Here is a 13,344-nt window from a genome sequence, read left to right as displayed (position 1 = left end):
TCCCTACCTTACCCTACCCTCCCCTCTCCTCTCCTACCCTACCCTCCCCTCCCCTCCCCTCTCCTTTCCTTTTTGTGGACTGGAGAAATGGTTTAGTAGTTTAGGGCACTTGTCATTGTTACACAGCACTCACGTGGTGGCTCACAACCATCCTTAACCCCAGTTCCTGAGAGTCCAGTGCCCTCATCAACCTATGAGGGCACCAGGCGTGCACAAAGTGCACCTTCATGTATACATGCATGTAAGCAAACTCTCATATACATAAAATAAGCAAGTCTTCAAAAACCTCTTTTATTCTCATCTGTACTTGCTTCTTAAGAAAGGAAGGAAGGGAGGGAGGGAGGGAGGGAGGGAGGGAGGGAGGGAGGAAGGAAGGTAAGTTGGTTGGTAGGTTTAAGCTTTGTGTGGTATGATGGTGCACACCTTAATCCCAGCACTGTGAGACCAAGGCTTTCTAAGTTGGAGTGAGTTCCAGGACAGCCTGGGCTACACAGAGAGATGTGAGATGGACCCTGATGCCTCATACAGTCACGGCAAGTGCTCTTATTACTGTCTCTTCATAAATGTCTGGAAACCCAGGCACCTGCCAAGCAGCAGACTCAAGACTTTGCCTCATCTCGTTCTTTATTTCTTCTGGGTGTGGAAGAACGGGGGCTGAACGCTGTTTTCAGAGTGAGCTTCTTCGAGTACTGGCACAAAGCTGGCCTAAGATCTATACAGACACTTTAAAGAATGAGTGCTCTGGAGATGCCAGTGGGAGTGCCCACTGTAGCCCAGGACTTTGCCAGTGGAGCAGGAGGAGCGATGAGTATAGTCTTCCCAGCCACATAGCACGTTTGCAGCCAGACTGCTTAGTGAGACCCTGTCTCAGCGGTCCCGGTTGATGTCCGTAGAGGATATTATATATGCTCAGGAGTGACGTTGACCTTTAGGGCTGCTGTCACATGGGCATGGTGCCACATACCTGCCATCCTAGGACCCAGGTATCAGACAAGAGAAGTGCCATATGCCTAAAGGCACCTAGGCTACATAGTAAAACTCTTATCTCAAGAAAACCCTAAAAGAGTGGGGGACCTAAAGAGACACATCAGCTGGTAGAGTGCTTACAGAGCAAGCATGTGCATTTGATCCAGGACCATATAAACCCAGCTATAGGACTGAGAGGTGGCTCAGTGGTTAAGAGCGCATACAGCTAGCTCTTCCAGCGCCCTTGAGTTTGGTACCCCGCACCCACACTGAGTGACTGACAACTGTGTGCAACTTCAGCTCCAGGGAGGTCTGATGCTTCTGGCCTCCATGGACACCTGTATTTAACACACTCATACCACACAAAGAAACAAACAATTAAAAATAAACCTAAAAATAATCTGGGTTTAGTGACATGTGGTTGTAATCTCAGTGCTGGGGAGGTGAGACAGAAAGAACCCTGGGATTATCAAGTCAACCACTGTAGCCTTATTGGTATGAGGCTATCGTTGAGACCCTGTCTTTAAAACCAAGGCAGAGCAGGTAAGCAGGTGCAAGCCTCTAATCCTAATACTCAGTCACTGCTCAGATCTGTCTTCAAAAAAGAAAAAAGTAAACAGTCCCTGAGAAGACCATCTCAGGTTGACCTGTGGTTTGCATGTGCATGCTCATCTGCACAGTCACACGGACCTGCATGCAAGTGAACATACATGTACACAGTGAACATACATGTACACAGACAAAAAGAAAAGGAAGCAAAAAGAAAGACTTTGGCTAACTTGAGTTGCGGGGGAGGAAGTGTTTCCCCTCCCTTTTCTTTCAAATACGATCTATAGCTCTAGCTTGCATGGTACTATGTAGCCCAGGGTGGTCTAGAACTCACAGCAGTCCTACTTGATCTGCCGTGATGTGATTACAGGTGTGTGCTAGAATTCCAGTGTACACCACTGTGTCCCACTCTCTTGGGTTTTCTAAGGGCAAATAACGGAGAAAACCTAGGGCACCGCTGAGGTTGGGCGTGGACCAGACAAGTGAACGTAGGCAGTTGGGATCTAGAAGAAGGTCGGCTTTTCCACCCCTCCCCCAGGAACTACAGCTATCCATAGGCACAGGGTCTACTTCCCGTCCCTCAGGAAGCCACGTTGGGCCAGGTAGCACACACCTTTACTCCTAACACTGGAGGCAGAGGCAGGTGAATCTCCAGGAGTTCAAGGCCAGTCTACACAGTGAGTGCTAGGGAAGGCAGGTTATAGAGAGAGACTCTGTCTCAAAAGCTTTTTTGGTTGGAAATATAAAAAGCCACTTTGGAGAAACCAACAGAATTTCAACCAGCTGTGTGACATAAAGCAAGTCCCTTTCTGTCTCAGCCTGCATATCCTTGTCTGTAAAGTACAGAGGCCAGCTGGATCAGCTGCCCCCGTCCTGCAGGTACTGGTCAGCCTCTGCCTTGACCACTTCTTCACCTCTGGCACTGAACTGGGCTGCCTGTTAGATGAACCCTGAGCCTTCCAGAGGTCTTCAGGGAGCTCTCCTTTTCCTTCCTGTGGGCCTTCTCCTCCTATTGGTTTGGCCAGGACTTTGCCTATGCAGCCCCTGGCCACCAGCCCTGGTGACAGAATAGCAAACAATTCTAAAAAGCATTCTCTATCTCATTTTCCTAAATCAGCCCAGGGAGGTTGGTATTGTTTCCCATTTCATAGATTAAGAAAAAGCCTTAGGTGGCTGGAGAGGTGGGGCAGTGACTTCAAACATTTCTTGCTCTTGCAAAGGACTCAGGTTCACCCTCAGGCTTCTCTATGATGGCTCACAACCATCCTCAACTGGTTCTAGGCATTCAACGCCCTTTTCTGACCTCCAAAGGTGTAATTGTGTGTGTATGTGTGTGTGTGTGCAAGCAAAACATGCATACTCATTAAATTAATAAATCTAAAATACATTTTTAAGAAACAGAGCAAACCTTGGAGCCTGGCATGGTAACTGATGACTGTAATCCCAGCACAGGCCCCAGAGGTAAGAGGATCATCATAGGTTTGAGGCTAACCTGGTTCTACTAGAAAGTTCAGGCCAACCAGGGCCACACAGCAAGAGCCTGTCTTTAAATAAGTAATTTTAAAAATTATGTTACAATCCAAAAAGAAAATTTATAGCTGGCAGTTTATTTCAACCAATTGAAAAGTTTTGTGTAAGATATGCAGTATCTAATGTAAATATTTGACTAGAGCTATTTGTTGTGTTACCAAATCTCAATATCTGGTCTATAAAATAGAATGTGTAATCTCTCAGGATTATTCTTTTTTTTTTTTTTTTTTTTTTTTTTTTTTGTTTTTTCGAGACAGGGTTTCTCTGTGTAGCCCTGGCTGTCCTGGAACTCACTCTGTAGACCAGGCTGGCCTCGAACTCAGAAATCCACCTGCCTCTGCCTCCCAAGTGCTGGGATTAAAGGCGTGCGCCACCACCGCCCGGCTCTCAGGATTATTCTTAAAGTAAATAAAATTTCGTGTATGTGCTATGGGCAATTTATGGGTTTTCCTACAAATAAAAAGTTGATTTGAAAAAGAAAGGAGAAAAGGAGAAACGAGTCAGTGGGTTAACAGGATGACCTGGTTATCCAAGGGAGGACGTCGTTTCCAACACTCACCGTAATTCCTGCTTCGAGGGGATCTACTGTTTCCGTCTCTGTGGGCATCTGGACTCATGTTCCCCTCCCCCCCCCCCTCTCTCACACACACACACACACACACACACAATTAAAAAGTAATAAAAATAAATCCTCTTGGTGGGGAGGCTTTGAGACAGTGTCAGTGTTTCTCTGTGTAGCCCTGGCCGTCCTGGAACTCACTCTATAAACAAGGCTGGGCTCAAACTCACAGAGATCCACCTGCCTCTGACTCCTGAGTGCTGGGATTAAAGGCATATGCTGCCACCACCATACCCCTGGCTAATAAATCTTTTTTTAAAAAGGAAAATGAAATATAGAAATTCTAATCTTTTGGACTAGAATTTTGGGGCTTCAATCAAATTCATTCTAATCTGAGAAAATTCATGCACCTGTGTGTGGTGTGTGTGTGTGTGTGTGTGGTATGTGTGTTAGTGTGTGTGTGTGTGTGTGTGTGTGTGTGTAATGTAGATAGATGTATAGTGTGCCACAATGTGTTTGTGGAGGTCATAGGACAACCCTGGGTTGATTTTCTCCTTCCACGTTCTATATTGTTTGTTTTGTTTTATTAATCTTTTTGAGACAGTCTCACTATGTACTCCTGGCTGCCCTAGAACTCATAATGTAGGTCAGGCTAGCCTGCTACTGTATACCAGGCTGGCCTTGAACTCAGAGATCTGCCTGCTCTGCTTCCTGAGTGCTGGGATTAAAAGTGTAGACCACTATAATGAGCTCTCCTTCCTAGCTTTTCATGGAGGCTAGGGATTGAGTTCATGGCAGGCATTTTGCCAGTAGTCCTTCCTCTGCCCTTGTGTTTGCAGCAGGATCTCTCACTACAGGTGAAGTTACCTATTCTGCTAGGTTGGCACATACTGCCACCTTTTGGTTTTTGGGATCCAACTTGAGCTATCCTCTTCCCCCCGCCCCAAATAATTCGGGGTGCTATATTTGTTTTGTTTGAGACAGTGTCTATTATGTATCCCTGGCTGTCCTAGAACTCACTATATAGACCAGCCCGTCCTCAAACTGATAGAAATCCACCTGGCTCCTGAGTATTAGGATTAAAGAGTTCACCGCCTTGCCTGACCTGCTCATAGATGTTTTCAGAGTCAGTGAAACGACGGTTGAAGTGTTGGTGACGCTCCTAAAGAATAAAGACAGGATCTGGGCTATGGTGGCACACACCTTTAATCCCAGCACTCAGGAGGGAGGCAGATCTCTGAGTTTGAGGACAGCCAGTTTCAGGACAGCCAGGGCTACCTAGAAAAACCCTCAGCAACAACAACAGAACAGAGTGAAGACAAGGCAGCCTGAGCTTATATTATAGGCTGATTAGAACAAGACTTAAACACAAAAATACCACAACACAAGGTTGGATATGGTAAAGAACATCAGGATGTGAAGAACCTATAGTTATCCTATAGGAAGACCCCACTGCTCAGTGGTCAGTGTAGTGCATGCTTGTCCCAGCTGCTTGGAAGACAGAAGTCTGGACAATATAGTGGAACTCTGTCTCAAAAACAAAAACACTCCACCAGGTTGCTTGCTCATGGGTTCTGTTCAGTAGGAGCTCTGTAGGCCACAAGATTGGCATCCCCTTCTTTTCCAAGTGATTTCCCCCTTTTTTGCCACAAGCTTCCTTACTATCCTTTTATGATCACATAGTCAAGTGAGTAAATGCTTCCTGTACAGAGTGGTCCTTCTCTTTCAAAAGGGCTTATTATTTGTCCAAAGACATATGTGGGGTCCAGGAGGTGTTGCCAGAGACTGATTGTCAACACCTGTCAGAATTGATTCCAGGCTCTGATGGCTTTATGGAGCTGTCAAGGATTCTTTTCTAAGAGAGAGCCGACTAGAAACTAATACCTAGTCTAGGCAGCAGTAAGTGGCTTAACAGAGTTAACAGTGTTCCTAGAAGGGCCATTTGTTCAGAGTCAAGCCTGTCTTCACTCTAGGAGACAAGTCTCGTTCGAGACCTTAAAAACAGATTAGACAGTTGGAGAGTGGCACTGCATATTAACCTAGCAACCATAAGAAGACCCAGTGAGTATTTTGTCCCAGACAGTAGACAATAATAACAAATAAAGTCGCTGCTTCTCTGCCTGCTAATGTTAGAGTGGGTTTTGAATTTATTATCCCTAATCCTTTAAACCTCTCTTCAAGGTAGGCACAACCTCCACTTTACAAATAAAATGTAAAAGTCTAGGAGAGGATCTTCCCAAAGCCACAAAGCTAGTTGGTGGAAGAGTCAGAAATCAGACTGTTTACCTGTTTCTAAGTGTAAGCTTGAAAAGAACTTTAAGAAATGCAGACACTTCCACACAAAACAAGCCAAGATGAACTGCTCCTGAATTGCCTGTGTAACACAAGTCCACTGCTTAGCCCTCCCAAGCCCTTCCAATGGTAGAAACTCTGCAGAGTTTGTCTACTTGGTCACTCTGTGCCCTACCCCCCACCTTCTCCATCCCACACCTAAAATGATATCCCTACCTCAAACCCTACTTTTCTCTAGCAGAAGGCCCGAGACATGTACGCTGAGGAGCGGAAGAGGCACCAGCTGGAGAGGGACCAGGCTGCAGTGACAGAGCAGCTGCTTCAAGAGGGGCTCCAGGCCAGTGGGGATGCTCAACTCCGACGGACACGCTTGCACAAACTCTCCACCAAACGGGAAGAACGAGTCCAAGGCTTCCTGCAGGCCTTGGAACTTAAAAGGGCTGACTGGCTGGCACTTTGGGGCACTGCATCTGCCTAAGTGAAGCTGGCTACCAGCCACATTACCCTGCCCTCTACCTCTTGGGCCCCGACTCTTCTTTTCCTTTCCTTTTCTTTGGGAAAGGCACCTCCCTGTTTCTGATGAGTCTACCTGTGACAGTTACCCTTGAAGTTTAAGATAGAATCTCTCATGTGTACACTAAATCTAAGTCCTCCCACTAATACATTTGGGGAACAGGGGACCCTAACTCATTAGCTATATGCCCTGTCTCTGTTTTTGGATGCATGTTTTTTCCACCAGCATATCCTTCAACGTGCAGAAGAGATCTTCCCAAAGCCCAGGCCTTTACTGATCCTGCCTAAGCCCTCCCCATGTGACTTCCACAAAAGATTTGGATCTACTGGTAAATTTTCAGTGATAGGCAGCCAACATTATTGGGCAGGGAAGAAAGGGGTTGGGGGACAGGAGGAAAATGTGCCGTCTGCTGCCCCTCCCCTTGGCTTTCCTCCTGGGATTTGCTATTGAACCTCCACCCCCTCCCACTAGCAGTACTGATTGCTCACTGAAAGGCTCAGCCCCCCAATGGCTCATGGAAGCCAGGCGGGTGATTACAATCCAATTACCTATTGTTGACTCAGCCCACACAAGCTTTACTCCCCCATGCAGGGCATGGGGCCAGGCTCCACTCCCCTGTGAGACCCAGCCCCCTCCATGACTACAGACAGGGTGGCAGAAGGGCCTGTAGAGGTCCTAGAGTCTAATCCAACACAGGTCAACACATCAGGACTGAACAAAACCAAGCCTTTCTCAGTTGACATCTCCTTCCCTCAGCATCTCAAACTGAGTCCCACTTCCAGTCTTCAGAGTCCTCACAACTCTTGGACCTGGCTCCCTAAGTAGGCTCTGAGACAGTTTGCTCTCTGCATGGCAGAACTTACTCTAGCCCTCTCAGCCTGTGAGGCCAACTCTCCCCAGCAGGAAAGGGGCAAGGTGGCATCCTTTCCCAGCCTCCCCATAGGGCGGTGGAGAGAGGACTACCTTTGAAGAAAGGTCTGCTTGAGCTACTGTGCTTCAGATGTACCAGAGCTGTAAGTACTAGCCAGAAAGCCAACCAAATGCCGCTCTGGTCTCATGTGGTCTGTAAGTCCTCTGCCCAGCACCTCCCTCCCCAAAACGTACTCTTTACATTTCTAATTTCTATGCCTTGTTCTCCATCTCCATTTTGTGCCCAGATGCCTGGCACTGGTGAACTCCTGGCCATCTTCTTCCTATCAGAGTCAAAAAAGGCTTGACACTGCAACCAAGAGCCAATGAGCGCACCCTTTGGCAAGGCCCCTATACACCTGCACTCCCCAGAACCAATCCCTGGCACAGAGCTCCCCGAGAGCAGGTGCTGTACATTTTCCAGCTTTACAATGAGGCTGTTGACAGCTTTAATTAGGGAGGCATGAATTCTGTGGCTATAATACAGAGCCCTACAATTAAGGCGGGAAGGAGAGGCTGGAGGCAGCAAGCGGAATCTGCCCAGCAAGCGTGGCTGTTGAGTCCTGGCTGACTTTCTCTTAAGACTGGAGTACAGTAGCAGTGATTAAGGGGGCTGGTGTCTTCCTGCGTGGGGACCTGAATTCTGGGAAAGGTGCACAGGGTGGGGTGGAGGACAGCTGCCTCAGGAGGCACCGTGGGAGTGGGAAGGAGAGGCAGAGCCACTGCTGTCCAGAGGCAAAGACTGCAAAATGCTCCATTTGAATTCGTGGATGTTTGCTTTCTGCTGTTATGGATATGGCAAACTAGCTTCAACCCTTGCCTCAGAAATTAAGGTGGGACCTATTTTGTGTCTTCTGAGCACCAAACACCCTGCTGCAGATGTTAGCCAGTTGTGTTTGTTATTGGTATCAAAAAGGACTTTAATTTTTTTTTGAGATATTAAGATTTGTTTGGTAACTGCAACGAAAGAACGTTTTGCTTTACTGCTGCAATTGGCACCCTCCCTCAGGTGCTCTTGGCTAGCTCTAGAAGGCTGGACTTTGGGCTGGGGTGCACTGGAAGGGCCCCTTTGCCACCACACCTGTTCATCTGCTTGTTTCCTAATCTCCCGGCGCTTCCCTTCAACCGCCTTTTCCTCACACAACCGAAAGCAAGCCAGCTTGACAGTGTGTTGGGAGGGCTTTCTCCAGCTGTGGCATCTGCAAAGCCCAGGTTCCATGGCCTCTGCTGAGTGGGGGCAGCTGGGCTAGCTGGATCCCAGACCCAGAGGGCTTAGTGGGAGGGGCGTGCTCCCGGGCTATGTTGGCGGCTTTTCTCCACCATTCTGTGACAGGGTCCAGAGGGCCAGACGTGCAGGGATTTAAGGAAGCCACCGGCAGATGTTGGGGGGCTGTTTAACGTTGGGGAGGCGGCTCAGCAGTAGGTGCTGAAAGGACAGCTCCTACCTGCCCCGCAGTACCCGAAAGGCATCCCTGTGTGGAAAGTCTCCACTTTCAGCCCACACCTCCACATCCAGTGGACTGCTTTCCAGGTGAGGCACACGGAGGGATTCCCCAAGGTGGCAACTCAAAAGGATGCACGTCCGACTGCGCCAAGCTAGCCTCCCGGCTCTCAGTCCACTAGAGCCCGTGGTCCCCGGAGCTGCCTCCCGCGCCTCAAGCGGCGCGCCGCCCGCCGCCTATGGAGCTGGGCGGCGCTCCCAGGCCTCGCAAACCCCTCTTCTGGGGCCCCCAGCGGGAGCAGGAAGGAAAGCGGCTGAGATGTGCCCAGTGTCGCACAGCTTGGAGAAGTGGCTAGAAGGGTTGCATAAGGTGGAAGGAACTTGGTAGTTTGCAAAAGCCAGGTCTGGGCGGGAGCGGAACCCCAAGCCTGCCGCCTGGCGCGTCCCTCATTTATTACCTCGGATGCCGAGGCGCGCCTCCCCCACCGCGCCCCCTCCCCCAAGGCGCGCCGCCGTCTCCAGCGCCCTCCCCCTACACCCCCTCCTCACTCCAGAGGAGGTGAGTTTAAACCCCGCCCACGTGACCCCAACTGGGCCAATGAGCGGCGGCGGGAGGTGAAATCCGGTTCTAACCGGTCCGGGGCTCCCAGCGCTATAAAAACTTTATAAACCCCCCGGAGCCCGAGCAGTGTGAAGAAGCAGCGAGGACGACCCCCGGACGGACCAAACCCGCGCGCCGCTGTATACCCGCGTTCAGCGCCGACGTCCCCTGCCGCCGCCATGCCCAAAAGAAAGGTACGTGGCGCGAGCGCGCGGGCGCCCTGGAGCCACCGCCGCTAGCCTCGAGCTCAGGACTCGGCGGTAGATCGGGCGCGGCGCGAGGGTCCAGCCCGAGTCGGGCTGCAGGCGAATCCTGCGCGGCGCGCTGCCCGCGGGCGCCAGAAGCCATATTGGAGAATCGGTGGCGGCAGCAGGAGGAGCCATGTTGGCAGCTGTTTATCCCGCTCCCTTCGGCCGCCCGCGCCCCCCTCCCCCACCGGCAGCCCCCTCCCCTCCTCCCGCGGGCGAGCGAGCGGGCGATTCAAACCCGAAAGGGCGGGAAGGCGGCGCTCGGCTGGGCGGGCGGGGGAGCGCGCTGCCGCCAAAACTGTGGCCGTGAGAGGCGGGGCCGCTGCGTAGCTCCGCCCCCAACCTCCACGTCCCGGGCGCACGAGACGCGCGCCCCGCCCACGGGTTCCCCAGAGCTCCCGCCCTCGACGGCTGCCATAGCAACGGCGCCGGGCTCCGCCTTCTGAGAGGTTTGTTTGCACAATCTGCAGCTGTTGTTACTGCCTGGCTCTGGTGGATCTGGTAGCTCCGGCGCCACCCGGCCCGGCTCCAGCTTCTCCCGCGCTTTGCAGCCAACCTGCCCGGGCTTCCGAGCGCTTCTCGGGCTTGAGTTGGACCCTATCCCCGCTAGGGCCTCTTAAATAAAAATTGAGTGGCTACGTTTTTAGAATGATGTCTGACGATTTCTGTTAAGTTCCTAGTACATCCAAGGTTAAGATCGACATCCGAGAACAAGTTTTGCTCTTATCGTTTTGTAGGCTGAAGGGGATGCTAAAGGAGACAAAGCCAAGGTGAAGGACGAGGTGAGTCTTCTCCATTAAGGGCATGTAGCACAAAGCCTTGCGAGGTAAAGACCACCAGGCCCTGTTGATAGTGATTGACCACAGCCTTGGTCTAGAATATTAACCAAAAATTGTTTCGTTCATTTTCTCTGATGTGAGTGGACTGGTGGAGGACCGTGTGCTTATTTTTCTTTCTTTCTTTTGTACCAGCCACAGAGAAGATCTGCAAGATTGTCTGCTGTAAGTGTGCATGCTTCAATTTCCTCATCCTTACCTGAGTGAGGTTGGGAACAACTTGGGGGATGTCTTGGATTGCGTTGAATTATAGATTGTGACTGATTTTGAGGAAGCTACTGGTGATGTTGCACATCGAGAGGTGTTTACTGTTGTCCTGAGTCCTTCTCATGCTTCTGACTAAAGTGAAAGAGCATTTGAACATTGTAAAAGAAAGGCAATCCTGAGAATTAGTTTTCTAAACTGTGGTTTGATGGGTTGTTCTTTTGGTCTGAGGTACTGATGGTTTCCTCTTTCCCTCTGCCTACCAAAATAAGAAACCTGCTCCTCCAAAGCCAGAGCCCAAGCCTAAAAAGGCCCCTGCAAAGGTAAGCTGGACTGACACACAGTCAGGCAAATACTAGATTAGGAATTTTGACAGAGAACTGTCCTTCCCGACCTTAACCAATTCAACAAAACAGTGACTCCTTCAGTGTCCTAAGTTATTTTGATAGCCTTGTTCCTGATAACTTGTGTTAGTGTCCTTTTCAAGGGTACAGAAAACTACACTTGACTATTTAAAAGAGTATTAAGTCCTTCCTTAATTTGAACAACTCTCTGGAGGACTACAAGTGGAGGGGGTATATATCACAGTAACACAGCTGAGAGACTCTTCTGTCCTTCCTTCCTTCCCTTTAGAAGGGAGAGAAAGTACCCAAGGGGAAGAAGGGGAAAGCCGACGCGGGCAAGGATGCGAATAATCCTGCAGAAAATGGAGATGCCAAAACAGACCAGGTACAGTGGCTCAACTGTTTGTCAGGTGTGCCTGCACTTAGTGCTAGCCAAACTGTTTGTTACCCCTTAATGTCTGTGTCACTGCACGTAATGTGACTTACCTCTTGTCTGAAATCCTCAGTCTGAAAGTCTGTCATAATCTAAAAGGCACTTACTATGTTGACTTGTCCTGATATGTCGCTCATATTGGTGCTGTAGAATTCTAAAGCTGGAAGTGGGGGGTGATTTGGTAAGGTTGACAAGTGAGCCGTTCTTAAGGTATAGTCATGGTGTGCTTAAGTACCAAGACCTGGATTTTAGCCTAGCAACAGGCTGATTCCATATAATAAATACTGTGAGCAGATGAGTTTTAGTGAACGTGCTGACTATCTGTTTTTCCTTTAGGCACAGAAAGCGGAAGGTGCCGGAGACGCCAAGTGACGTGTGTGCATTTTTGATAACTGTGTACTTCTGGTGACTGTACAGTTTGAAATACTATTTTTTATCAAGTTTTATAAAAATGCAGAATTTTGTTTTACTTTTTTTTTTTTTAAGCTATATTGTTAGCACACAGAACACTTCATTGTTGGGGGGGGGGAGGATCATGTGTCACTAACAAAATATCTCCCAAGCTGGATTGAGGACAAAAACCTCTTTCCTTGATAATTTTGAAAGGCTTCTGTTGGCTTCCAGGAGAGACGTATTGGTCTTGATGTAGGTGGCCACCAAGGCACAACAAATTGCCTTGTGGTCTGGGGAAACTCTAAATTCATTTTTATATGCTCTTCCCCCTGTACCATCAACAGACTTAATTCCCTTAAAGACCAGAGACCTTTTGGAACCTGGCCCCCAAAATTGGTTTTCCAGTGTATTGGGCGATATGGACTTTACAGTGACATCACTGAGTGTTCTCAGAAGAGCACTGGTTCCTTTTATAAGATTGTGGATCTTCAGATTGATAATTCTGCCATGTTCATTTCCTGAAAGTCAGGGTCGGCTTGTGAAAAGTTGTTAAACAACATCCTTAATGTGAACTGTCAACCCTCACTCTAAGCTACTCCCCGTTTTCAAAGCGTTGAATGAAGGTTTCATTGGGTTTTATAGTGGCTTTCTGATTTTGGTAGTCTATACAAGAAGGGAATTTGGAAGTTCTTGTATATCGTTGATTGTCTGCCCATGTCCTGCCTGAAATACCATGATTGTTTATGAAAAGTATCTTTAATAAAGCTGGTTACAGTTAGGCTTGGAATGCTGCCTCTGATCTTTTCCCGACATTGGGGAGCCTGGCTTCCAGGTCTCTTGGTTGATCACTCTTGGTCTGGTCACATAGTGGTAAGTGGAGGTGAGTATGCTTCCCAGAAGTAGACTGGTGAGTGGGTGTCAGGATGGGCAAAGTTTGCCAAGTCACATTTGGTGCTGACCTAGACATACCTCTAACAGACTAGAGTGCTGTTGGCTTCTCCTGGGGCAATGCTCCTGTGTCAAGGTCAAGCTGGCAGTTCAACTTATGAAAGTTTGGGATGGTGTACTGTCTGAGGCAGTGGGTACAGGTATGTTGTCAGTGATGTTCAATTTGGGCTGGAGAGATAGCTCAGCAATTAGCATTCACTGACTGTTCTTCCAGAAATCTTGAGTTCAGTTCCCAGCAACCACACGGTGGCTTACAACTATCTGTAATGAGATCTGATGCCCTCTTCTGGTGTGTCTGAAGAGAGCAACAGTGTACTCACAGATATTAAATAAGTCTTAAAAAGAAATGTTAGACCTGTACCCTTAGGACATTGACTCTAACTATTCAGATGGTTCCTGAGGGGAACCTGTGGGCTGTCTTTGTGCTTATGGTTATCAGGTTGGTGTTTAAGCAAAACTTGAAGCTATAGTTGGCTTCTTTATCATTATTCACATTGTGAATATTGCTTAACCATGGACTGCATGCAGTTCTACCATGGGCTGTGCTAGTCTTTGGTGTTTAGTCTAGTTACGAAGT

The 13,344-nt window shown here is 48.8% G+C and overlaps 2 protein-coding genes across 5 annotated transcripts in view; both read left to right on the top strand.

Annotated features, from left to right (window-relative positions):
- Positions 1–7,455, top strand: part of Dhdds (dehydrodolichyl diphosphate synthase subunit) — a 30,956-nt gene extending 23,501 nt beyond the window's left edge. For 3 of the 4 annotated variants that reach the window (XM_028759846.1, XM_028759843.1, XM_028759844.1), the window contains one exon: positions 6,135–7,455. In XM_028759846.1, coding sequence (XP_028615679.1) covers positions 6,135–6,374 — 240 coding nt within the window. In that variant the 3' untranslated portion in view covers positions 6,375–7,455. The remainder of the gene's footprint in view (positions 1–6,134) is intronic. The other variant, XM_028759845.1, reaches the window with a different exon arrangement.
- Positions 7,456–9,363: 1,908 nt separating this feature from the next.
- On the top strand, positions 9,364–12,606 carry Hmgn2 (high mobility group nucleosomal binding domain 2). Its single transcript, XM_028759810.1, has 6 exons — positions 9,364–9,555; positions 10,347–10,391; positions 10,581–10,610; positions 10,922–10,972; positions 11,283–11,378; positions 11,763–12,606. The coding sequence occupies exons 1-6, from the start codon at positions 9,541–9,543 to the stop codon at positions 11,796–11,798; spliced, it is 273 nt and encodes a 90-aa protein (XP_028615643.1). The 5' UTR covers positions 9,364–9,540; the 3' UTR covers positions 11,799–12,606.
- Positions 12,607–13,344: the final 738 nt, after the last annotated feature.

This window comes from Grammomys surdaster, unplaced genomic scaffold (assembly GCF_004785775.1).
Source record: "Grammomys surdaster isolate TR1022 unplaced genomic scaffold, NIH_TR_1.0 126313, whole genome shotgun sequence".
Lineage (NCBI taxonomy): Eukaryota > Metazoa > Chordata > Mammalia > Rodentia > Muridae > Grammomys > Grammomys surdaster.
Note: the sequence above shows the minus strand (reverse complement) of the source record. Positions and strands in the feature narration are given on the sequence as shown.